Genomic DNA, 25,667 nt, shown 5'->3' with positions numbered 1-25,667 from the left:
ATTTTACTTCCATTTGATGTCAGAACATTTTAAAAATCAACTTGATTAGTTGGGATTGCCGTGGCGCAGATGTAGAGTGGTAAGTCTCTGATTCCAGGATTGGTTCCCACCCATGGGTGCCAAAGTGTCCTTGGACAAGACACTGAACCCCACATTGCTCCTGGTGGCCTGGATAGTGCATTGCATAGTGACTCTGCCACCATCTGTGTATTAACTATGTGTGTGTGTGAATGAGGTTATGACCTTTAAAGGGATTTGGTCCTTAAAATTTGTAAAACAAAAAAAACTACCTGTTTGAACTTAGGGCTTGGTTAATCATTTATATTATTAAAAAATATAGCAAAAAAGAAACATAAAGGATATGAAAACTACCATAGAAAGTGGCACATGTAAAAAATTAGATTAAAAAAAAGTGCTTTGCTTCCCTCTGGTGGTCACAAACATTAAAGCAGACCGACTCACCTCTCTGGCTTCATACGTGTCCGGCACAGTGATCCTGTGGGGAGTGTCTGGAATGTCATAGTATGGCTGATCTTTATGAATGTCCTAAAACAAATGTAGAAGAAAAACAATGCAAACTTCTACACGTGCCCAAACATTTGACCATCTTTCAGTCTGACTCGTTCATCTAAGGCGGGGGTGTTGGACTCAAGGCCGTGGAGGGGCAGCATCCTTCTTCTTTTTAAGAAACTCAGCCCTAATCGCTGCTGATAACCTGGATCAGGTGTATTTTGTCAAAGAGAGGCTATTTCCAAAAACATTTAGGACAGGGACCCTCGAGGCCTGGAGTTTGACATCTGCGATCTAAGGGGATTCAAACTTATATGGTTCAGCCACCCTTGTCCTGATACTTACTGCACTCAGAGACAGAGACAGGGTCTGCAAAATATCCAGCATGGTCTTCAACACTCGACCACTCCAAAGAAGGTGGGGGAATCTGGTTGTGGAACACAGAAATGCATGAAAAACATCCAAAGACTGGAGCCAGACAAGCTAGAACTATGATCAGAACTCACGTCTCAGCCAGACCAGACAGGTATTTGTCTGCTACTCTGCGGATCCTCTTGTGGGTGTGGTTAAAGTTGACCAACAAGAACTGAGCATGTCGCTCCAGCTCCTCTTCATGCGCTTTAGTTTTTGGCTTAAAACAGAAAAAATGTGAAAATTTTTAACCATGATTTGTGCTTAACATGATCTAATTCCAAAGATGTCTTTCACTTTTGGATTGTTCAAAGGTACCTTATCAGCCATCATCTGGAGAAAGACATCAAAGACCCTATCACCTACACAAATAATGCACTGCAGCATGCCTGCAATGGTCAAAGTTGATGTAAGAAATAGAATCGCAAAAGTAGAATTTGGTAGTTTATTGTGTATGGAGATCAAAGTTTACCAGATTTGTCTTTCTGGATGGCTTTGTCCTCAAAGTAGCGAAACATGACCTGGAACCGATCAGGATCGTTGGATCGCAGCATCCTAATGAAACACAAAGGTGTTAAAAACAGGCTTTAGAGATCTGTTGAGACAAAGGATTAAAATGGCAGTGAGGCTGACCTCATGTACTCTAATCTGTAGACGGAGAGCAGGTAGGTGGACATGGCAAAGTCTAGCTTGTTAATGAGGGCAGATCCTTCTGGAGTGGGGTCGATAAGATTGCTAATGGTTGCCCGAAGTTCACTCAGCTCCGCCTGAGGGCAGTAAAGTAATAATAATACAGTTAGCACTGGAATCTTACTGAAACCTTAACTAATGCAAAAAAATATATAGAAATCCTGTCCAGGATTTCAAAATTACCGGTGTCACAGTGTCATTTTTCAACGCCGAATTGTACTGTAGTTCAGAGCGAAGTGGTTCTCCACTCGGAAAAGTGAGAAGAGGAGACTTGGTGGCAATCTCACACACACCTTCATACCACTCTTCAGGCCAAAGTCCTGAATAAAAAAAAGAATACAGAAGAAATGGATCATCTAAAACTCTGACTCTGATCGAAAGCCTTATCACTACTTAACGCCTAAAAAACTATACAGCACAGGACTATCCAGTGTAATATAGTCCCTGCATTATAAAGCAATTCGGACACATGCTCAGTACTTTCTTTAAAATATGATGTTACCCCTTTGCTAAAGTAAAAATGTACTAAATATAAACATTTTACAAAGACTGTTTATAAATCCACTGTGTTCTGATCAAGAAAACTTAAATTTACACTTATTGCAAATAAAAATAGTTTAAACGGAATGCAGTGTTGTCTATATTTGCCAAACTAGTGAGCATCAAAGCACTCTGTTTTTTTGCAGAGACTTCTGGGAAATTTCCAGGGCACTGGATCTTGGAGTTGTATGTTCAGACCCCCCGACAAAATAGACCTCTGTCTCTCTTAATTTCACTGGATGGAGTCATTTCAATCAGTCCAATAACATTTTCAAAGAGAATTTACATTCTCTTTTTTCTCACCTTTTGTGTTTGTGTTTTAGGGAACCAAAGGTCACTGAACCAGAACATTTTTTAATGGAACACATCATGAAAACATCGCTCACCTGATCCCTCTGCAGCAAAACCCATGACCACAGAATACAACCAAAAGTCCCTGAAGAGCTTTTGAAGGCGGGGCTTGGCCTCCTTGATTGGCTGAAGCCGTCTTGTCAACTACAAGTCACAAAAACAGAAAAGGTCAGAAAAATGCGGAAGAGTTAATCATTTAAGTACACAAACCTAAATGTGAAGGTTTTTTTTGTTTTAAGGGGGTGCTTTGAGTAAAAATGTTTGCAAGACACCCTCTTATGTCAAACACAAGACACGTTGAATTTTTTAAATTAAAATATTACATCTAAATAATAAAGTACTTCAACAGTTTGGAATTGTGAAGAGTTAAAGCTTTTAGTCTGTCAGTAGACTTTTTGAACTGTTTGATCTTGTATATTTGTTTAGGAGAACCCTGAATCAAAGTCCAGATTTGTGTTATTAGTCCTACAAACAGAGGCAACGCAGCACTTCCCACAAGTTCACAGCAAAGGTAAGAGATTTAACAAAATAACAGCATTTTTGAGGAACAAAAGAGATCGTCTTCCACCTACAGCTTCATCAAAATTCATTTAATCTAATGATCCTTTTGCTGAAGGGACCCGACAATAAGCTACACTTCAAAAAACATTTCTTCTGCTTTCAGGATGTGGGTCATTATGGTCATTGCTGCGGCCTCTCTGCTGGCTGCTCCATGCTCGGCCGGCATCAAAGACCTCGGCACTCACTTCAGCGGTCCAGATCCAAACCCTAGAGGCTTACAGCCGGCTGGGACAGAGGATGTGGAGGCCATTCCCATGGAGTTCCACAAAGCAAATACAGTCACTAATGAGTTAGTTTTTGATGGCTTTGAGGATGAAGATTACATCGATTTTGATAAAATTCTTGCTGCTGGCAGTGATGATTACATGTAAGTAAGATTATTCAAAATCCAATGTTAGGAAAATAACTCAAATGCTTTGCACTTAATGAAAGTCAGAGTAGGTTTACAACAGACCATTTTCAGCCTTTTTCAAGTAACCTTGATGATTCAGAAAGCAGGAAACTCTGATACCTAAATTTTAACTTTTTATTGTTTTTCAGCGAGGGCGATGAGATTGATGAGATTTCAACACCACCCCCTGACATTGACATCTTTGCCGAAGCCTCTGACCCAAAGATCCGAAGAGCTCGGCTCCTGAGGCTTTTCCACGGCCGATCTCGTCTCCAGCGCCTCAACACCGTGAATGCCCATTTCGGCTTCAACCTTTACCGGAGTCTCCGGAACCACGTAAACCAGAGCGACAACATCCTGCTAGCACCTGCGGGGATCTCCATCGCCATGGGGATGATGTCTTTAGGCGCCGGGCCGGGGACACATGAGCAGATCTACGAAGCTCTGGGATTTGCAGATTTTGTCAACGCTAGCCATCACTATGATAACACGACGGTGCATAAGCTGTTCAGGAAGCTCACCCACAGGCTCTTCAGGAGGAACTTTGGCTACACGTTACGCTCTGTAAATGACGTCTACATTAAGAAAGAAGTCTCCATGAAAGACGGCTTCCGTACACAGAGCAAGAATTATTATTTTGCTGAGCCGCAGTCAGTCAACTTCAGAGATCCAGCATTCCTGGAGAAGGCCAACAGCCGCATACAGAAACTTACCAAGGGGCTGATCAAAGATCCACTGAAGAGTGTGGATCCAAATATGGTGCTGATGCTGCTAAACTACCTGTACTTTAAAGGTAAGTGGAAAGAAAACTCCTAAGATGTGTGAATTCTTAACGCAAGTGATCTGTCAATTCTTTGGCTAAACAGGGACGTGGGAGCAGAAATTCCCAAAGGAGATGACTTACTATCGCAATTTCCGAATTACTGAAAAAACAAGCGTACGTGTGCCGATGATGGCCAATAAGGGGAACTATCTGGCTGCTGCCGACCATGAACTGGACTGTGACATCCTACAGGTGGGTGCTCGGCAGCTCTTGTTTGGTGGAGGTGCTCTCTAATCCACAAACCGCTTGGTGACTCGACTTAATGAAGATGTAACCGTTCTTCCGCGCAGCTCCCATACTCAGGAAACATCAGCATGCTCATCGCCTTACCAAGGAAGATCAGCGGGATGAGAACCCTGGAGAGGCAGATCTCACCAACTGTTGTCAACAAGTGGCTCAAAAACATGACAAACAGGTTGGCTTCATATTATTGACGAATTCAAGTATTTGGGGTTTCATCATTTATAAAAGGACAGTTTGATGCTCATTCCGGCGCTAAGACCTCTCAGGAAAAAAATAGGAATTTGAATAGCGGTAGATTTTTTTGACCTTTAACATTATTTCATCAATTAGTTACCAGCTTAGCCTCCTTCACAGTAACGTCACACATTAATGGTTAGTATGAAACATTTTTAAAGTCCCATCATCTTTTGATCTATTTTAGAAGTGTTCCCAGTGGTCTTTACATAAGGATTATGCCGTTTTTAACCAAAATGTTAAGAGCTTGTGTCTTTTTCTAGGACATAGTTTCTACAGACCTGCAGTAGTTTATCAGAAATTCGCCTTTGAGTTGTGAGCAGGACTGTTGAAGCGGAACAACAACAACCCCCCTTGCCGTCAACCACAAACAGCTAGTTTAAAGCCCCTCACAACCCCAACCTTACATTACTGGTGCAACAAAAAAAGGCCAGTAATGTCACAGCTATCTAGCTGTACAGTTTTGAGCCAGATTCCAGCTCAGACAAGAAAAATAAAGACGTACGTGGATCTATTTGTCTGTAAGTGGATGCATCAGAATGGAGCGATAAGGAGCTTTTGGCCTGCACAACGAAATTTTTAAGCTCTATTTCTTTTTTTCGTCTGCTCCTGATTTACGATTTAAACAAAGAAATACTCAAAAATGCAATTGTGAACTAAATTTACTTAATACATGTCGTCCATCATCAGAAAAATGATGGAGGACATGTTAAAAACACAAATTTTTTTTGGGTGGATTTTGTCAACTTTTTGGATTTTATATGATTTATAACCAGGTCTCCCCATTTTTTCTCTTTCTTAGGACCCGTGAGGTTTTGTTACCTCGTTTCACACTGGAGCAAAGCTACGACTTGATTCAAAACCTTAAGGAGATGGGCCTCTCCGACATGTTCCAGGGGAGTGGGGACTTCTCTGGAATGACGTCAGAAAGAGTCGTCATGAGTTGGGTGAGTCCAGACTGAAGCAATGGTCCCTTTGAGGAATAACATCTATCACACACATTAACTCTGATCTCTGTGTGCAGCTGAAGCACCAGGGAACCATCACAGTCAATGAGGAGGGAACCGAGGCTGCCTCTCTGACCCAAGTGGGCTTCATGCCTCTGTCCTCTCAGATCCGCTTTGTCGTGGACCATCCCTTCCTCTTCCTCATCTATGAGCACCGCACTGACTGTCTTGTGTTCATAGGCAGGGTCGTCAATCCTTCACAGAGCTGAAGACTTCAACGCTTCTTCAAAAAAGTCCATCTATTTGTTAGTAGATCAGGCACCTAAACTGACAGAGGAGGGGTTTTTTTCTCATGAAAATTTTCTCCCATTGAACATGTTTAATTTTTTTGCCCTGGGACCTTCACTCGGTGTATGTGTGCTATTCTTTTTCTATTGTTTTTTTCTTTGCAATAAGGCAAATGGATAATCCAACAGCTCAGCAAAAGCGTCATTTAAAGAGGCGCTTTAAGCTGTAATATAAGATTTTATGTGAAAAAAAAACTTTAATTTATATTCTTGGAAAACAACAACTCTCATACACATATGATCGGAATAAAAACGAATGTTTTATAAGTCCATTTTTGTTCAATGCAACTCCTGTTTCAGCAAAACGTTCATTAGATGTAAACGATTAATGAAGGACAACGGTATGTGATCAGAATAAATAAAAGAACATCCAGCACTGAACTGGAAACACAAATGTCTGTTCTGCAACCGGCTTGGTCAATATTTGCTCACAAAGTTAAAACCTAACTACACGCTTTGCATTCGCCTCAAATAATAATGGAGATGATTCACCCGAGCTCTGCGGATGAACAGAAATCATCTGTACAGCACTCACCACAGCAATCACAGGAATGAGCACTCCGAGGTTTCCGGCACTACTCGATGCCTGTGGTGGGAGGAGGAGCCACGAGGGGCCAAATGGGACCGTTAGCCATTTTTTCTGCCATGTTTTGGGGTTTAAACAATGAATCGCGTACCTTCAGCGCCGTCCCCTTGTCGGATGCCCTCTCGCTGGCTCTTTTTCCTTCCAGGCCCAGTTGGACAAACAACTCTAAAAGATTTACCAGCAGTTCGTCCACCAGCTGCTCCCCCTGCAAGTTGGCTGCGATGTTGGCGAGAGCGTTGATCACCGCCAGGGAGCAGTGTCTAATATGGACAGAGACAAAATATGAAATAAGGAGAAAACACACAAACCAGAAGTTTCATTCAACTAAATATGATTTTTTTTTAAATAAGCAAAACAGATAAAATTCAATGTAAAATTAACAAAAGAGAACCTTTTTTCCACCAGATTTATGAAAAGCTAGTACAATGCAAAAAAAAATTATTTTGTACAAGTTAACCAAAAAAATCGAATTAAAGAAGGAAAAAAATGCAACCAACTTACGGCTGGCTTAAGAAATATGGTGATTTGGTTATAAAATATTGCAAATATCTCACATATCAGATTGTGATTTAGGACAGAAACTTTATTCCATCATAGCCATACAAGCAGGACAGCTTTTCTATTTTCCTACTTCTTTCAAATATGGCCTAGTTTAAGATTAGAATAAAATCTTAGTTTAATTAATGTAAAGTTATTGAAATAATGGAATTATTTTACCACTGCTACAAAATGTTTTTTTCAGCTGGTGGTGGGTGCTCAGTATTTTCCTAATTTTTCTTCTTTTTTTAAAAAAGCTGCTGTTAAAACGCTATTACTGTCCTGTCTCATTGTGCCTTTGCACACCGTACACAGAATAACGATGGAGATTTGAGGTCAGACACCAGCGAGTGAAGACTAACCTTTTGTCCTCTGGATTCTTCTGGAAAAAAATGTCTACAACTAAATTTGGCTGATATAAAGGTAAGTTTTTTTTTTTTGTTTTTTTTTCCCACTTTCGGCTTCTCCCATCAGGGGTCGCCACAGCGAACGAGTCGCATGGTAGATTTGGCAATGTTTTACGCCGGATGCCCTTTCTGACGCAACCTTCTTAAACCGGGCTTGGAACCGGCAGAGGTAGAGAAGGGAACAGGGAGCAGCCCGGAGTCGAACCCTGGTTTCACGAACGGAAGGCGCCGCAAACCAGCAAGAGCTAAACCGGCTCCCCGGCTGATATAAAGGTAAGTAATTGAGGCAATTTCCTCTTTGTGGGATTAATAAAGTTTTATTCTATTATTTAAACTCTCACAGTTCATTTAATAACAAAAAGAAAAATCCGGATTGTTGCATAATTCATTTCCAGTCAACAATTCTAGGCGGGAGGCGGGGCAACCATAGTATTGTTAGGGTACAGTGTGTGTATTAAATACATTAAAGCCAGAATGCATAGATAATTGCATGTTTGGCATACTTGACTTACCTGTAACCGTGATCCCTGTAGTCTTTGGTGGCTGAATAAACCACTGAACTGGCTTTGACGCTTATCTGCTGGAACAGGTTCCACACATCCTGGTAGATGTATTGCTTAAAAGAGAAGAAGAAGAAAAAGGTAACAAGATAAAAAAAAAGTCTAAATCTGACACCACTTTTCCTAAATTTAAATCGAAGTTTTCATTGCATGAAATCCTCAATTGCAGCCTTTCATCCTGAAAAGTAGCTAATATCAGCCAATTAAACCTCATTAATGTGCCAACTTGGCTCTTTTCTTTAAGAACTCTGGACTAAAGAGCTGAACACCATCCAGAAAATGTACAGTAATAATAATGTTTAAGCCCATCTGGCAAAGGGAAGGGAGTTCCTTCTGTTCTGCTTAAGCCACAATTACATCATCTATGTTGTTAAACTGTCTGTTTATCTTTCAACTCTTCAGCTGTTATGCAAATATCCTCATTTCAAAAGAGGGACTCCTGCTGCCCTGCAGAAATGTCCCCACTCTTTTCGCTTACATTTCCTGTGATGACCATACAGCCAAGCTGGTCAATGATGAGAACATCCATCTGAGACGGAGGCTGGCAGAACTTCTGTTGAAGGATTTGCAGGATATGCTCCATCACATTGGGAGTGTCTCTCAGAGCCACAGCTATGTGGCCCAGCGCTCGGATGGTGTGATCTGGAATTAGATGGGCATCCCTGCCAGCAGAGCATGTGGTATGTTTTTAAACTCCTCATCTGATTGTAAGCGGACTTGTTAATTTATTAACGTTGCTCACTTTTCATTCTCCTGAGAAATGTACAAACGGTTGGACAGACTGGCCAAGAAAGCCTCCACTATCACGTTATCCATGGTCAAACCAGCCTTCAGACATCTGCGAAGGGAAAAGAATGTTTTCAGAAGCGTTAACACGGAAACATCCAGAGTATAAAGCTGTGCCCTGCACGTTTAAAACTCACCTGCAGATGTTATCGATGGAAATGTCTCTGAGCTGCTCATACATGGAGGGCTGGTCCTTTTTGTTGGGCAGCACGTTGATCATCGACTGAGAGTGCTCATTGGTGACATTTATCCTAATCTCTCCAGCCCCTACAAAAGAGAGAACCATCCATAAATCTAAACAAAACTAAATGTATCGTTTTTGGGGGAGTAACTGAAACACAGAGATTAAATTCCATAAATAAAACCCAAATTAAAAGTGTTGCTAAAAATAACAAAAAGTAGGGAAACTAAGCAGGTTAAATATTTTCTCAATATGTACAAATTATATTGTGCTCTAGTACTGCACTACCTCAACTATGGTACAAAACCAGCCTGCAGGCACTATGCACATAAAAAAACAAGAATAATTCATAAAGCGACACTTTATTAAGTAGGTATTATTTTATTGAATATATCGAAATTACTTAATGTTACAGTTATAATAAAATAAAATACAATAAGAATAATTTATAAAGCCAAAAACAAACTAGTTCCAGAGAACCTACCGAAACTAAGGAGAAAAACCACATCAAACAACCCAAAAGAGTCTGTGCCTTTCTGTCGGTGGGGGGAAGTTGTGGAACAACGTAAAGCAGCAAAATGAGTAAAAATGTTACACAGTTTAAAAAAATATATACAAACTGTCAAATTTGGAAACGTAAAAATTAGAACATGAGAAATCTAATGGGGCGCAATCATGACATTCTTTTGGTACCTTGAGGATTTTTTTAAAATTCTTTTGTCAACATACGTAAAAATATATGTATAAAATATTGTAACATTGGGAAGGAAATTCATTTTTCTTCTACGTACTGTTTTTTTTGAGAATTTCATCACTTTCCGTTGATCCTTATACATTTAACTATTTTATTCTGTGTTTGAAAATATAAGTAAATCAAATCAAAAATTTATGGAAATGCAATTTGTAACGTTTTATATAAAACCAAAGCTCGGACAGGACACATTTAAAAGAACATGATCCGAGTTAGATAGATGGAGAATCAATGAAAAAGCACAACCCTCTGTGTGTGGCTGCTGAGATGATCAATGATGGATGACAGCCCAAGGTGACACACACGCTTATTGATGTTTGACATAAAACCACAACATGAATCGCTTCTGTTATGTTTCGGATTCCAACTCAAATTATTTGTTGTTGTTTTTTTTTAAATGCATGGCTGAATGCATGAATACGGTGGCCCTCAAGTGCAGATCACATCAACAAATCACTCAACGCAAAAACATATCAAAGATCACAACGACAATTTTAAATAAAGCAAATCATTAAAAAAACAAAAAAAAATTTAGAAACTAAACGTTAAAAAGAAGGAAAACAAAGTAATTTCCGGAAATCAAAATGAAATGTTAAAAAACATAAAACAAAAAAGAAGAAACTGGAAAAGGTAAGTTCTATGAGACGTCACTGATTGGTTGATGATGTTTGAGTTTTGGAGAAGAGGGAAAAGCAGATGTTTTGTCCAAACTGTAGTAAAGAGCTGATTGATCAAAAAGTATACAAATATAACCGTTATAAATAAAGTTAAGCTTCAAATACAAAACGGGTTTGTACAAATATACACCTTGTGTGTCCGAAGATTAACAAACCCCCTAATGTAACCGTAAAATCTGTCCAACACAAGAGGCATTCAGCTCTAATCTGTTTGCTGAGCTGCTGGACAGGATAAGTTAGGGAAAAACAGTTGATCAATCGCTGATTTTTTATGGCCATTAACAAGAGATATCTTCTGTCTGTAGATATCGCCATGCCAAAGAACTTCCTGCTGAAAAGGTGAAAAAATGTCATCATCAACTCAGTGATTTCCTATTTTCAGTTTCTTATTTTGTTTAATTTTTCATCATTTCTGAAGTTACTTTTTTATTTTTTTATTTTACATCATGTTTCGGTTCCCGAAATTTTGATTCCTAAAATGTATTTTTATTTATATTTTATTGTTTGTTATATTTTTTTCCTTTTTTAACTGTTGTCGTGATATTTACTTAAGTTTTTGCATTAAGTGGTTTGTTGACGTGATTTGCACTTCAGGGCCACCATACATGAACGCTGTAAGGAAAAAAAAAACAAAGTAAAACAATAAATGCACATTTTTATGCAAACACCAGGTTTTTTGAAAACCCAGTTTAAAACTATGTTTAAGATGAAAGTCATTAAGGTCTTTGAACGTATTGAAATAAACTCTGGTTTATTTAAAAACAAAATGATGGACTGTGATGGGTGAGAGGAGGATGCAACAGAAACTAAAACCATCATGGACAATCCTCATCACCCTCTACATGAGACCGCTGGTGCACTGAGCAGCTCCTTCAGTCAGAGCCTGAAACACCGTCGCTGCAGGAAGAAGCACTTTGGCGGATTTTCCCTTCTGTCAGCGATAAGACTACAACAACGCAGACACTATTATTTGATGTGTTATTTATCATCTGCAGCTTTTTATCAAGAAATGGTACCTAATCAATTTCCTCGTTATGGGATCAATAAAGTTTTATTTTATTTTATTCTAATGTGGAGCTTTAGTTAACGGGTTGATTTTAAGAAATTTGTGTGGTACACATACCAGTACTGTACTGACTGTGATACTTGTACAGTTTTGTTAGAGCAGGAGAAGGAACGACCAGGAAGTCTCTTAGCGAGGTGGAAGCAGAATGAGCAATCACTGGGAAGCGTTCACACAGACGGCCCAGGCCCTGGAAACAAAGACAAGATGGAGAAAGCCCCAATTTTTAGCAGAATGAAACTGGTTGATCTCAGCTCTGCTCTTTTTTAGTTCCTGTGTTATACCTTTAAACAGCAGATGAGCAGGGGCATGTGGGCAATGATGACTTTACTGGATGCTTTCGACTGGAGCTTCTCTGTCAGTTTGGTGCAAAGATTTTCAGCTCCTGACAAAAATAGACCCGAAAAAAAAAAGGAAAGTGGTTCACTTAAGACATGCAGCATCCCTCTGCAGGGAGCGTTAGCAAGGATGGATTACCTTGCTCATCTTTGACGGCCCACACCATGAGGTCCACGCAGGCAGCATTGGCTTGGCAACGAAGCTTGAGGGGACTCTGTTCACTGGGTAACCCCCCCGTGTCATAAAGTACCCTCTGCAGCTCGGTTTGGCTGCTGCTGAACTGCTCAAGTACAAAGTCGTGCACTTCTCGCACGAATGCCGGCTGCAGATCTGTGAGGAAAGCATGACGAAGTCGTGTAGCAAACCGTTTGCTTTAAATGCACGATAAATGCAGGTGACCCCCACCTTTCAGGTTGTACAGAGTGTCCCGCAGCATTTTGAAAACACACACATACAGAGTGTCACTGAAGGTTTTGTAGCAGAGGCCGATCCCGGGATTCTGCTAAACACCCAAAAAAAAAAAGCGCATACAGATTATTTCACTACTTTCAACAAATATGTAGTGAAAGCTGCTTTTTACTTACTTCCAGGACTTCTGTCAAAACAGCATCCAGAGTTTTCAGCGAGGAGTCAGAAACAAACTTCTTCACCTAAAGGTCAACGATGGACACGACAAAAACAGTTAAATCTACAGCAGGAGGAACCACAGCCTCTTTGTAAGCTCAGTTACCGCACCATGTCGATGAGATGCTGGAGGACTTCCACAGACACCTCCACCTCACTTTCACCTGCTCCCACAGACAGGGGCGACACTGAGAAACTGGAACTGACTGTGGAAAAATAGTGTTCAGGGTCCACTGCACTGCATTCTGGGAAACAGGCACCTGCAAACAAAAAAGATGAGGTGATGGAGATGACACAAGACTGATTCCTTCAGATTTGAAATTTCAAGAAACAGGGTTCACGTCTCACCGGCACCTCATACTGCACCACAAAAAAGTACAACTTAAAACAAGACGCAATGATATATTACAATTAATTACATGAGATAAACACATAGATCCTCTTTTTTTGTTTGGGGCAAAAACAAACCACAAAAATCCTAATTTTTTGGATGAAACAAAACATAATAACCCAAGAATCATGTTGTTTTTGCTCGCGACAAAGTACAAAAAACAAAAATCCTGCTTTTTTGAATGAGACAAAACACAAATATCCTGAATCTGTTTAAGGCAAAAAAAAAAATTTTGAAAGACCAACGATGAAGATTATGTCACAAAATCAACATCTTTCATGGTTGAATGGGATTTTTAGAAGAAGATTATGGTTGTTCACATCCTGTACTGCCATGCCCATTGTGCTCATGGGCAAACACCTAACCCTTCATTGCCTTGAATTGTGAGAAAACCTAAAGTTGCTTGCATAAAGCATCTGCAAAATAACTGAATAGAACAGTTAGGAACTGAGCTGTTATGTAACATTGATGGCTTTCATTGACAAGTCCTGGAGATGCTCAATCAAACAGGTGAAAAATAGAAGACTTTTACCTTCAAAATAAAGTGGACCAGGAGCTGTGGGAGAGCAGGGCGAAGGACCTGCTGGATCTGTGGAGATCTATGGGAGCAGATTTTAACACAACAAAAGAGTCAAACAAAACTCATCAAAAAGATTAAAAATTTCAAACATATCCGTAAGATAAACAAACGAGATGACAGTTCAAATTTGAATTCAAAAAGCCCAAATAAAGCACCTGCGCAGAGGAATCCCGGTTGTTCCCCGTATGTCTCCGCAGAGAATCGGTTTGGCACACAACGTTGAGCAGCGAGGGAGGCAAAATAGAACGGAAGTCGTTAAAGGATCGGCGCCGCACGCCCTCCTTTTCTTCGGGGACGCATCGGGCCTGCGGTGAACTCCTGGGGAACAGCTTGGTCAGCAGGGCTTCATCTGTGCTGCTGTAGCGGCCAAAGGCCCGAGTCATGCCGAACAGACTGGGAACAGTGTACCTGCACAAGTAAACTAGAGACAAAATAGCCACTAGTAAGACGAGGAAGATGAAGGCTTTTCCAGAGCAAACAGATTGCTGAATTTGAGAGCAAACCTTTGTCATGTTTATTGGGACTTTGGCACATCTCTTGAAATGCCTGCATGACTTCCATTATGGTGTTTAAGATCTATAAGAACAACAGTAAACAAAAGAAAAAAAACTATGAGCAAAAAAAATGAGCAAGTACTGAAATCTGAAGACCACTTTGTCCGCTGACCTCTTGTTGGGACTCAGCATCCATCTGAGCGACATCTGCCAGAAGTGTTATGAGACAGAAACTGAAGTTTTCTGCAATCGGGAGAAATTCTGCAGAACACAAAAAAAACACACAAAGGTGAAGCAGAAAGTGCACGAAAGAAAGACCAGTAAATGCATCTGGTGTATAAACTATTTCTAGCTAGAAGTGCAAACCTCAGAGTTGTGCATTTGATTGTGACTTAACTGGTACTTAGTCAACTGCCTCGTGTAAGCAGAGGCCCCAGTGAAGCAATAATAAGAGGATTCCTCTTACCCTTTCCTTTCTTCCCACAGCTTTCTTCGATCCACTGGACCCGTGGCAGCCCTCTCAACAGGCTCAGCAAGTAGGAAACAAGCATGTCTTTGTGCTGCCGGGGTAAAGCAAATCATGACCCACCATAACAAATTGCACTAGGCAGCACTTTCACCACCAAGCTCTGAGAAATCTAAATTAAGATGCTACATTAATTCTGACAGTCAGATGCAGCTCCAAGGCTGCTATGACACTTGTATTTAAATGGAATAGTGGCGTTCCCAGAAGCTTTTCCTCAGTGTGATGAGGTTAGAGGCTGACATGGTCGTCTGGATGTCTAATCTGCAACTTAATCTGATTATTGAGCTTGTTCTGATGATCCACGATGAAAAGTTGAGAGCAAAAATGCACTAGTAGTTATGACATGGTATCATAGTAATAATATTTCTAAAAAAAACACTAAATCTCAGTGAGGCTTGCATATGAGATCAAATTAAAAACAGCATAGATGACTAAATAAATACATTTTAAAAAATTGCTTGAAGATGTGCAGCAAATTTCTTCAAGACCAACCCCTCACCTGTAAGCCAGACTCCACCAGAAACACGCCAAGTGCAATCACAGCATCTATGCGGCGCACGTCTACAGTGAAAACACCACGGACCTCCACAGGACACATGCATTGTAGCTTCTGGACCTACAAGAGAGGAATCATGAAGAAAGTGTCATAAACAATGAAGAATAAATAAATCACATATCCAAACAATGAATACTTCAAGAATCAAAAAAAATGTTTATAAAATGGCAAAATTTTATCCAACAAAGTCTGTACACCCAATCAGAGTCATCAATTACAGATCAAAGTGAGGACAGTGTTTTTTTCATGGTAGAATAGAATAGAAAAAAATGAGTAATATCTAATCAACTAATTTGATAAACTGAAACAATCTATAAAATTATAAATCATTTCACAATGAAATATATAAATTATATTCTATGTTGGAAAATACCATTTGGATTTAGGTACTATAGGTTTATTTTTCTATAACGTAAAAACGACCAAATGCATCACAGCGGACAACACACGTTTGATGGCACCAAAAGATCATCAGTCCATCATTTCAGCCCCCTTGTGTGGAAACACTAAGAATTTAGCAAAGACATGCGACCATGCAGTAGAATGTTCTAATGATGTTCCTTTTGGATTATTTGGGCTGAACTTTAGAAAACTACAATGTAAATAGATTTTCCATGAATTCTTGTTTAATTGTTTGTAAACATATTTCATTTACACTTGATTGTCTTGCAAGGAATCTGGAAAACTTCACCTGTACTGTTAATTACCCAGGTATTTCTCTCTGAGTCTCACTAGTTGAAGTGTTGGCTAAAGATGACCTGGATTGATTTCAGGTCAAAAAACTAATTTGTTCAAAATGAAATATCGACTATGAATTGAATCGGTAAACACAAATTAGGATATGAATCAAATCGCTGTCCAAATGAATCATTGCACCTCTAAATAGTATATGGTATAAAATATGATAGAAATGGTAAATGGCGTATACTTTTTTAGCGCTTTCTACCTTCCTCGAAGGCCCAAAGCGCCTTACAGTCACATTCCCCCATTCACACACACATTCAGACACTGGTGCCAACTTTCCACCAGAGGCAAGGTGGGGTTCATCGTCTTGCCCCAGGACACTTCGACACATGGCTGAAATCGAACCTGCAATCTTCCGATCAGAGGTCGACCGCCCTACCGCTGCACCATGGCCGTGATGAAATATTTAATCATCTCACAAATGAGATATTCATCCAATACTGAAGTTGGTTTGAGTACAACCCAAAGGAGATCAGGCAGACAACAGAAATAATTTGAGGTTGACTGTGCAGCGGCTGAGAAACTGTGCTCCATTCATAGCACGGGTGTAGATGGGTTACAAGAGGAGGCTATGGTTAAGGTATTGGTCACCAAAAACCGTTGCATCTCAAAACTGCAGACAATGCAGAAAAATATACACCCTTTTGACACAAAACACACAAGACATAAGGTGCAACAGGTGGGTAGGTTGATGATTAAATGTGACGTTCCTGAGAGAAAAGCAAATCAACTTAGAAACAAAGTGTAAAAACTACACAAGCAAGAGTACAAATACAGAATAAATGTGGTTTAAATTTAACTGGAAATTTAATATGTCTGGTTAAGCCAATACTCAGGTAAGACTACCGGTAAGTAAGACGACTGAAATGTTTCTTGGTTACTTACTTGGTTGCAATCTTTGATACTCAAAAAAAAGGAAAGTGTAACAACAAAATTATGGTGATAAAATAGCATCTATCTGCCTTATTCAACCTATAAACTATTTAAACAAGAAACGACAATAAATTCCATTTCAACTTACTTAGATGAATTATTTCCATTTATAAAAAGTGTTATTTAATTTTAAGAACATAGTGACTTCAAGTAAACATTAATAAAATCGCGAATTTTTAAATTAAATACCAACATATGTTAAAACCGTAACAAATTGGTTCAAAGTGGAATCAATCAGTGATGTATAATCATGATGTATTTTCCAAGTGATGATCCATTAGAATGATCAAACTCGACGTTTTTTTCCCCTCGTCTCCTTTGCTCCATCTTCCAGTGTCAACAGGTTGTCCTTTCGCCTTGTCAACACAATCAACTTTTTCCAGTCTTTAAACCTGTTTGACTGCAGTGCTGTGAAAGCCCCGCTCCGCCTGACGCGGTACCGGGCGCCTCACCGGGACCCGGTGCCCTCGGTTTCCCTCCTTCTCCACTCACACAAACCCCGCAGTCACGCCGCCACGCAATCGATTCCCAACAGATCCGTCAAAAACAATCAGCCTGCCTGTCATATTTGGGACCAAAACAAGACACCGCCTCCTGTGCGGAAGCGAAGCAACACCCTCACCACCAACTGACTGTCGCTACCAACTTGGCCAAATAACGCTAATTTACACCCGGGTTCCTTCGTTTGTACCTTTTCGAGCGGTGCTGGACGCTGGGCGGCGAGAGATCGAGCCAGAGACAGAACTGTGTTAAAATAAAAGCTTCTCGTTCCACCTCCTATCACAGACATGATCGCCCCTACATGAAGGCAGAGCAATGAATACAATCAGGAGAGGATTCGAGGCGGGGGGGGCGTTGCAACTGGGAGCTGGGAGAGCCGCAGTACGGCGGCCGGGAGAAGACATACTTCCCAAAAGCGTATTTTACTTTTAAAAAAGGATTTTATTTATAAATTATTCTGGGTGAAATGGAGTAAAAAACATAATTGTGTAATAGCAATTATTTATTCAATTTTTTTTATGAATAAAAACACTTTATGTTTTAGTTTGCGAATTGGTTGCGGACGATTGACCGTTGGACGCGGTGACGTCATCTGACGTAACAGGAAGAGGAGTCGCTCTCTTCTGTCAGCTGATATTAACACAAAATCATCGAAGGTTTGTCGAGTTGGTTTTCTTTACAGTTTTGCGGTGTCGTTATAACTGTAGTGTGTCGTGTGAGAATGACCATCAACTCTGTTTTGTTGCTGCTTTTATTGTATTTTTTTTAATTTGTTGACTTATTTATGATCTTTCTAGAAAAGCTAGGTCTGTGTGAGTGATAGCAGCCTGACAACACCCTCGAGTTTTATATCAAAAATCATTCATTTCGTTCTTTTTTACGTTCTTCGGCCGTTAAGTAAATGAAAAAAACATGATAATATTCTTTTAAAATATCATCCGTATGTTTTTTGTTCATAAAACTTGCAACATGAGGACCAGTTAGCCTTTAATAATATTTCTTCGAAAAGTTTGTTACGCAATACTGTCTGACTGTCTGAATTGCTAACCAATCAATTGGTTGATCGATCCCCCCCCCCATATTCTGAAATGACAAATGTTTTTGTTTCATTTTTGTGCCCCCCCCCCCACCACTTTTTATTGTTGTGAAAGCTTTATTTTTTTTATCAATAATTTTTAGCAGTTTGCTGATTATATTGTCTTTCTTGTTGTTATTGTTTTTGTTTACGTTTGTTTCAGTAGAGTAGGGTTTAAACTTAGCTTTTTAAATGTAAAACATTTTGTTTTTTATGTCTTAGTGACCAATTTCAAACGTTTTCTGCTATGGAACAGCGTCCTGGATGAATAAGAGTTATCATAGATGTGCTCAAAAAGTTTAAATACGCCTAAAGCTTTTTTTTTCTCACAGAAAAACAGCTGTTTACTCTAGTGAAATACCTTGTGTCTAAATATAACAAATTACTTAAAGAAAACTCAAATAAAAGGAAACATTAGTCATTAAACTATTTACTCGAGTAAATAGTTGAATGACTAGTAGGGTAAAACAATTAGTGAAAAATTCTGCTTGAGTACTTAGCACCGGATTAATTATTACTTTAACTATTCATGGAAATTACCGTAGTAAAGCAAAGGGTAAACTGAAGAGCAAATACTACTATTTCCAGATTCTAAAATAAATTGTTAAACTAACCAAATGGAAGAACAATATGTCTTTGGTGAATCTTTTTGGCAACAATGAGATTTATTGATAGCTTCCTGTCTTTCCAGTGAGATATTAATTAGCAAGGTCTACTTGCTTTGGATTGACAAGTTTTATGACACTGGAAAATCTGATATTGTCAAAAATCATAAATTGGGCATACCAAATTCAATAATTATATCAGTTATCCTTCTTAGAATTGATAAAATTATGTCTCTACTTAGTTAATAAACAAAGTCCAATTATGAGTATTAATTGGACTTTTAAATATGTTATATTTAATGTGCTTTACACATAGTATTCTGTCTGTAATATTTCAAAATATTGATAGAGGATCCCCTGATGTGTTATGGCCATAAAGTCAAAAACCAAGCCTTATTATGTTTATAATGGTGGATTTTTTTTTTTTTTTTGCAGTTCTCTGCCGTTGTAAAAACCAAGTCATTGTGCTTTTTTAACTAGAACAAACAAAACAATTAAGAAACTCACTGCAGCTGAGTAAGAGTGTTATGAAACTCATCTTTTACAGTTAGTTCCTTATGTAAATGTAACTTGTTACCACTCATCTCCTATTTTTGATGCCGTGAAATGAGAGGCGCAGCTGAGATTAATTTATTTTTCTTTTTTTATTTTCTGAACTGACTTTTCTTTACAGATGGCCTACCCTAAATCCCACAATCCATTTGCAGATGATGACGATGAGGAAGATTTTAAGCCTAAAAGCAGGGGTTTTGATGATGACCCCGATGATGGGTTGACTGAAGCACAGAGGCGGCAGAGGTACCTGCAGCAGGAAGTGATGCGTACAGCTCAATCTGCTGTGGACAGCAGTCACCGCTCTCTTGGCCTGATCTATGAATCAGAGAAGATGGGTGTGGAAACTGCAGAAGTGTGTAAATCTAATCATATAAAATCAGATTTATTCAAATGCAGACATCATTTCTGAATGTTTCTGAGAGAGCGGCAGTTTGAGAAACCTGGTTCATCTTCCTTCATAGGAGCTGGTACGTCAGGGTGAGGTTCTAAAGAGGACCGACAAGATGTTGGACAACATGGATCAGGACCTCAAGACCAGCCAAAAACATATCAACAGCATCAAGAGTGTATGGGGAGGACTTGTCAATTATTTTAAGAGCAAACCAGAGACAAAGCCGCCAGCTGAGGAGCCAACGACCTACCAGGCCAATGAAAGGTACGCTTTACTTATTTCTTCTTTAGATTAGAAGTGCTTGTTGACTGTCATCATTTTACAGTTAACATTAATTGAAATCCAGAATCTTTTTAAATATTCTTACCTTACTTATTTAACATTGGTTTCAGCTTCTTATAAACACAACTTTCCTTTTCAGAGAATCCAACATGTCATTTACGTGTTTGGTGATTATTTTTACTCACTTCTAACACCTTTCAGGCTCAATCTTGTCCTACATTTACAGGAATAATATTCAAAACCCCCAAGACAAGAGAGTGATCTCTGTCTCAAATTTTAGTCTGTTTTTAAAAGTCTTAAATCAGTTTTGGGGGGAAAAGATTGACAATTCTGAAAAAAAATGCTTACAAAAAAAGCTTTATATTTCGAATAAAAAAATATTGTTTTGTAAAGTTAACTAATTAAAAATACATTTAATTTTTTTTCAATTTCTTAATTTTTTAAAGAAACTTTTGAATAAAAAAAAAGTTATCTGAAAGGCAGCCCACTTTTTTTAGAATGTTTTATTCACACTGATAGTTTCACATTGAAACAGTTTCACATTGACACCTGGGAGCTGCAAAGTGAAACTACTGTTGCTCCTGGGAGCTCTGAGTAGGAGTTAAGAGCCTTGCTCAAGGGCATTTTATTTTGTACACTGTGTTACCAAGACTACATTTGATTAAACCGAATCTGCTTTTGGAAAACTTACCATATTTGTTCATTACACCAGAATGCACAAAACATTTTCAAAAGCCAGAGTGGACTTGTTTTATTTTTACTCTGTACATCTTGTCTGTTCTTTAAGGAAGGTGCTTTCACTTCTTCCTACACACGTCCTTAAATATCAGCACAGCTACAGACGAATCCATGTAGAGAGCCCAACAGAAACATTATCAAACAAACCGCCTCTCACAACTGTTTACAAAGCAGTCATATACTCTGGATGGATGTAAAATATAACAATAAACAACAATAAAGTCACAAAAACAGTCACCTTGAGCTAGTATGCAAAAATGCAAGCTCTCCATAAATGTGAGCCAATGCTAGGTCAGATAAAATACCTCCTACTATGATATGATACTATTTTCTACTGTCTATATGAACGGTTTTGAATTATATACATGAATACTTTTTCTGTGGGTTATTTTTTAGGTTACAGAGCGCTCTGTCCAACAGCAGAGAATATGAAGACAAGTATCAAGCCAGCCACCCCAACCTGAGGAAACTGGAAACATCAGGTAAGGATGAACATGAAAATGTCAATGTTCAAACGTGTCACAGTACATCCTACATACTTGTGATCTTCGCTTCCAGGTTTTGGAGCTTCTTCCTCAGTAGATGGGGGTTTACCTAGACAGAATGGATACCCTAAGAACCAACACCTCAGAGAGGCTCATCAGACCCTTGACAAAAACTTGGGTAAGAAATCTAACAGGACACTTTGTATTTCGGTTATAGGGTTGAGTAATTTCTTAAAATGACATTTAAACTTCCTTTTAAATAAGAATGCTTGATCAACACGATGTGGTCTGCCTGAAAGGGCCTGGCTGGTCTCATTTGCAAGGGAACCCTGGTGTGGTTCATTACACTATGAATGCAACATAACACACTTTGTAGTCAGAGTTTCTTTCAGACAACACTGCACCCAAACAAGCAGCTGTTGCTGCATGATTTTTTGAGAGGCCTATGCAAAATCTATTTTTTGAGCTTTAAGTATATTATAATGTTCATTCCTTATGAAAAGAAACCCCAAACCGGTATTCTGATCCATTCAAGCATTTCTAAGTATTCCTCTAAAAAACGTTTCTCTGAGCACCAGCCCCTCCTTATCCACAAAAACGAGTGGGTTATCACAAGCTGACGAAGACCAGTGAGAGCTGCACCTTACAGGAGGAGTCTGGAGAAATGCAGACACGCTAGCGAGGCCGACTATAGGTTGATGTCATGAAATTTGCGGCACCCACAAGGAGCGAAAGGTGGTGCCTCAGAGACTGAGTCAATTTACTTCCAACTTGGAAAATTAACTTGCGAAAATAACTCGTATTTAATAAAAAAAAAATTGTTATTTTGTGTGCCAAAGGTAAAATATTATCATATTCGTGGGATATTGTTTACTATTAAAGTCTTAAAAATAGCATGGTATATGCCATTTACACAAGTGTTATATGTGCACATTCAAACAGTCCACCTTAAGAGATGTTCGTATTAGCAAATGACTGCAAACCTTACTAAACAGGGTAAACGCTGCAAAGAATAAAAAGGCTAAATTTACCCCAAAATTGATATATTTGTCATATAGTCTTAAAGTAAATGTAATGAGGTAATGGGGGTTAAAAGTGATTTTACACAGTGATGAATTGTGGGATATGTTCAGTTTTTTTGTTGAAAAAAATGTGGTTGAAATGTGACTTCTTTAACCACATCTGCTGTGATTGATTTAGATGAAATGTGTGGAGGCTTGCAAAGACTGAAGAACCTCGGACTTGGACTCCAGTCGGAAATTGACAGCCAGGACGACTCTATTGGTTCACTTCTAAGCAAAGTGGACATGATGGATGGGAAGATCAGTAACACAAACCAACAGCTTAAAAAGCTGTAGGACCCACACTCTGACATTTCCACGTCTGACCCTTCATTTCAGTTCAATTTACTGTCTTTTTTTTTTTGTCTTTGGAAAATCTTCTTTCACTCCTTTTTTTAATTTTTACAATAGATTTTCTTCATCACCAAGTTTTTGTCATTCAAAATAAAATGTGAAATATTTTACAGATAAAAAGGAAACCATCTGTTGAAAAAAAAGACTTGTTGTTATTTAATTTTTTAAAGATGTTCCTGATGTAAGGACAGATCCGGATCTGACCCCAGTTGATGTATAAAAAGAAAAACAAGCAGTAAACAAGCTCAAGTCACGTTTGCCTTACACGTACTTTCTTTGGTTTTGATTCACAGTTACATTTCATTTGATAAATTGTTCTATAAAACACCTCTTAAATATCAAATAAATATCTCAAATATTTTAGTTTTGATTGTAAACATAAGAGATGAAGGAAAACTTGCACCATTGGAATACAATGATTATTTCTCTGATTTTTCTTTTCTTTTTTTCTTCAGACAAATAAATCACAGTACTAAATTGGCCAAAATTCCTACATAAGTTCATGTTTGTGTGTAATCAAGCACAGATATCCAATAAAAGCTTAATCAAGGAACTTCCATGTGTTCTGCGAATACTTTTTTGACTAAAGTTAAAAAAAACTTTTGTGTTGATGGATTAGTGAGGTCAAATTACCACTAGGTGGCACTGTGGTTCAGGATTAAAAACTAAATGACCATCGTAAAAATCCTGGTTTGGTATTATTTATATTAAATGGCAAATTTCCCCAATAATTATAGTATAAAACGCAAAATTAGAAGAAAATTATTAGAAGGAAACAAATGTGTTTTAACTATTAATACCGGTAATTGTAATATCAAGGGGCATATTTCAAACCAACATCTGTGCTGCTTTTTGTTTTTAGTCAAATGAGCATCCGATGATGTGTGAGCGTTTAGTGTGATGAGCGCCTTCTGCTCATGTCCTCACGCAGAGATGATGTCCATTCATTATCATTCCTCTGCGTCAAACCAGCTGCTCATGCAGCCGCAACAAGCAGTCTTTAGCATGACTTGGTAATTACAGTTCAGGCTTCTTTGAAGGACATTTGAGTTGGGGGCGCGACAGAAAGGAAGATGGGGGTACCCGCTACCAGGGGCCCCTTGAGGCCCCCCGGGCATGTCTACACGAGTACGCTTTTTGTTATGCCTAATGGTTTTTCTGTTACACGTGTGATGGATAAGCATAGTAACTTGCTATTTAAAGAGTTTCTAAGCACAGTAAATTATACTTTTTATGAATTGAAACCCTTTTAAAGACAAAATTAGTTCAAAAAATTATTTTCTTTTTTGGTGGACCATTTGTTTGTTACTCTTTTGCCTGAATTCTGTGCTTTATGAAAGATCCTATTTGGACACGTGGTAATTTCTTATTTATTGCGGATTATAATGTCTTTTTGTGATTATTTCTTTATATTTACGTGCTCTTTCTCATATTTTGCACTTCTTTGGTTAAAATGATTGTTTTTCCTATCATGTTTTGGTCACTTTGCTACTTTAAAATGTTTTTTTTGTGATGTTTTGTCTCAACATTCTGCATTTTTTTCCTCTGCTTATTTGTGTTCTCCTCCGACCATTGAATGTGACCTGTAAATCAACGAATGCCCGATATTCTGAAATCTTACCTCCGAAGGTAGGATGTAAATGGGGTCAATATAATGATTGGTCAGGGTAGTTTTTATTCAAACTGGTGAAGAAGAGACCTTGAGGTTAAGGTTCCACAGATAAACGGCAGTCACCTCTGGATTCTTTCACCACACAGCTGTCTTGGCAAAAGCAAACAGTGGCCATGGTGTGACAAAAGCCCCCCACCCCAGTGCTGGAATGCCCCCCTTTTCATTGACTGTAATCCCAGAACACACTGCTGTCGTTGCCCATCAGCCACTGGGGCAAGAGATGAGCCTTCCTGCTCTTTAGAAAGCAGTTCAGCAGCCGAGGCAGCGCAGCAGAGAAGATGCACCGTCAGGCTGACAGCACACTCTATTGCCACTGTTGTAGTGAGAGAAAATAAAGAGTTGTGCTGACGAAGGGGAGTTTGGTGCAGAGGATGGAAGGAGGACAGCAGAGGCTGCTGGGGAGGCTAATGAAAAAGCTGAAAGTAGAATCAGCACATTTCAAGATTTTTGCATTTTGCATTCCATTCCAAAATTAATAGATCCTTTTTGTTTCTGCGTGGAATGTTGCATTGAGACAAAAATTCACAAATTCAAAAGCATATTGACCAACAATCAAATTGTCCTTACATTGTGAGTGAATGGAACAACTTAGATCACAAAAAAAGAAACCTCTGGATTTGCTTATCATCTTGTAACAGGTGGTTTGTGAAGTAAAAAGAACATTCACGAAACTTGTGTAAAAACTCGTGTAAATACAGCAAATACAACATGTAGTTTGCAGGTCAGACCTCAAAATGCATAAATATTGAATGTGGACTCCCACAAGGGTCAATATAAGGCCCTATTCTTTAATATGTGTGTGTGTGTGTGTGTATACAGTACAGACCAAAAGTTTGGACAAAATTTTTCATGATTATGAAAATTGTAGAGTCACACTGAAGACATCAAAACTATAAATTAACACATGTGGAATCATATACATAACAAAAAAGTGTGAAACAACTGCAAATTTGGAGGCAGAGGACTAGTGAGCGTGGAAGCCACTATCCACGATGAAACATCCAAGATCCATGAATACATCAAGCTCAAGGCCCCAACTGTCGGTATGCTTATTGAATGTCTCCAGCAATGGAGAGCAGAGGATGCCGTACTGGAGGACAGATCCTCATGGACAAGCCCCTGCATGGGATGTATCATCGGACCATAATTGAAATGGCTGATATCA

At 38.9% G+C, this 25,667-nt stretch overlaps 3 protein-coding genes across 7 annotated transcripts in view; 2 read left to right on the top strand and 1 right to left on the bottom strand.

Moving 5' to 3' along the window:
* The window catches only part of pi4kab (phosphatidylinositol 4-kinase, catalytic, alpha b), a 31,424-nt gene extending 13,751 nt beyond the window's left edge, over window positions 1-17,673 (bottom strand). For 2 of the 4 annotated variants that reach the window (XM_023958258.2, XM_078953249.1), the window contains exons 1-27: window positions 17,475-17,653; window positions 15,050-15,166; window positions 14,491-14,584; window positions 14,197-14,285; window positions 14,034-14,106; window positions 13,686-13,951; window positions 13,483-13,549; window positions 12,671-12,819; window positions 12,520-12,585; window positions 12,341-12,437; window positions 12,074-12,265; window positions 11,881-11,981; window positions 11,657-11,786; window positions 9,062-9,191; window positions 8,881-8,976; window positions 8,617-8,800; window positions 8,091-8,194; window positions 6,726-6,894; window positions 6,584-6,634; window positions 2,538-2,646; window positions 1,795-1,931; window positions 1,555-1,688; window positions 1,394-1,476; window positions 1,240-1,310; window positions 1,017-1,141; window positions 856-937; window positions 463-546 (exon numbers count right to left, since the gene is read on the bottom strand). In XM_023958258.2, coding sequence (XP_023814026.1) covers window positions 463-546; window positions 856-937; window positions 1,017-1,141; window positions 1,240-1,310; window positions 1,394-1,476; window positions 1,555-1,688; window positions 1,795-1,931; window positions 2,538-2,646; window positions 6,584-6,634; window positions 6,726-6,894; window positions 8,091-8,194; window positions 8,617-8,800; window positions 8,881-8,976; window positions 9,062-9,191; window positions 11,657-11,786; window positions 11,881-11,981; window positions 12,074-12,265; window positions 12,341-12,437; window positions 12,520-12,585; window positions 12,671-12,819; window positions 13,483-13,549; window positions 13,686-13,951; window positions 14,034-14,106; window positions 14,197-14,285; window positions 14,491-14,584; window positions 15,050-15,166; window positions 17,475-17,573 — 3,099 coding nt within the window. In that variant the 5' untranslated portion in view covers window positions 17,574-17,653. Of the gene's footprint in view, window positions 1-462; window positions 547-855; window positions 938-1,016; window positions 1,142-1,239; window positions 1,311-1,393; window positions 1,477-1,554; window positions 1,689-1,794; window positions 1,932-2,537; window positions 2,647-6,583; window positions 6,635-6,725; window positions 6,895-8,090; window positions 8,195-8,616; window positions 8,801-8,880; window positions 8,977-9,061; window positions 9,192-11,656; window positions 11,787-11,880; window positions 11,982-12,073; window positions 12,266-12,340; window positions 12,438-12,519; window positions 12,586-12,670; window positions 12,820-13,482; window positions 13,550-13,685; window positions 13,952-14,033; window positions 14,107-14,196; window positions 14,286-14,490; window positions 14,585-15,049; window positions 15,167-17,474 lie in introns of all 4 variants that reach the window. The other 2 variants (XM_023958260.2, XM_023958259.2) reach the window with 2 other exon arrangements.
* On the top strand, window positions 2,927-6,442 carry serpind1 (serpin peptidase inhibitor, clade D (heparin cofactor), member 1). The gene is made up of 7 exons (XM_004072160.4): window positions 2,927-3,013; window positions 3,167-3,430; window positions 3,604-4,247; window positions 4,321-4,469; window positions 4,568-4,692; window positions 5,557-5,701; window positions 5,779-6,442. Exons 2-7 carry the CDS (start codon window positions 3,168-3,170, stop codon window positions 5,968-5,970), a joined length of 1,518 nt encoding a protein of 505 aa, XP_004072208.1. The 5' UTR covers window positions 2,927-3,013; window position 3,167; the 3' UTR covers window positions 5,971-6,442.
* Window positions 17,674-17,779: 106 nt separating the features above from the next.
* On the top strand, window positions 17,780-23,383 carry snap29 (synaptosome associated protein 29). 2 transcript variants are annotated; one of them, XM_004072161.5, is made up of 6 exons: window positions 17,780-17,940; window positions 19,638-19,871; window positions 19,981-20,174; window positions 21,327-21,412; window positions 21,489-21,593; window positions 22,616-23,383. In XM_004072161.5, the coding sequence occupies exons 2-6, from the start codon at window positions 19,638-19,640 to the stop codon at window positions 22,771-22,773; spliced, it is 777 nt and encodes a 258-aa protein (XP_004072209.1). In that variant the 5' UTR covers window positions 17,780-17,940; the 3' UTR covers window positions 22,774-23,383. The 2 variants fall into 2 exon arrangements, with proteins under 2 accessions (XP_004072209.1, XP_078809379.1); XM_078953253.1 differs by lacking the exon at window positions 17,780-17,940 and adding an exon at window positions 17,964-18,090.
* The last annotated feature ends 2,284 nt before the right edge of the window (window positions 23,384-25,667 follow it).

The sequence above is a fragment of the Oryzias latipes genome, chromosome 9 (genome assembly GCF_053564925.1).
Source record: "Oryzias latipes strain Hd-rR chromosome 9, Olatipes_Hd-rR_3.1".
In the NCBI taxonomy this organism is placed as follows: domain Eukaryota; kingdom Metazoa; phylum Chordata; class Actinopteri; order Beloniformes; family Adrianichthyidae; genus Oryzias; species Oryzias latipes.
The sequence above is the reverse complement of the archived record's forward strand: the minus strand, read 5'-3'. Positions and strand labels throughout refer to the sequence as shown.

Bases quoted from the DNA above. Each gene is read 5' to 3' on its own strand.
- serpind1 (XM_004072160.4), top strand. From the start codon at position 3,168: ATGTGGGTCATTATGGTCATTGCTGCGGCCTCTCTGCTGGCTGCTCCA. The intron at 4,470-4,567 runs GTGGGTGCTCGG...TCTTCCGCGCAG, and splicing joins TGGACTGTGACATCCTACAG to CTCCCATACTCAGGAAACAT. The intron at 4,693-5,556 runs GTTGGCTTCATA...TCTCTTTCTTAG, and splicing joins CTCAAAAACATGACAAACAG to GACCCGTGAGGTTTTGTTAC.
- snap29 (XM_004072161.5), top strand. From the start codon at position 19,638: ATGGCCTACCCTAAATCCCACAATCCATTTGCAGATGATGACGATGAG. The intron at 19,872-19,980 runs GTGTGTAAATCT...CTTCCTTCATAG, and splicing joins TGGGTGTGGAAACTGCAGAA to GAGCTGGTACGTCAGGGTGA. The intron at 20,175-21,326 runs GTACGCTTTACT...GTTATTTTTTAG, and splicing joins ACCTACCAGGCCAATGAAAG to GTTACAGAGCGCTCTGTCCA.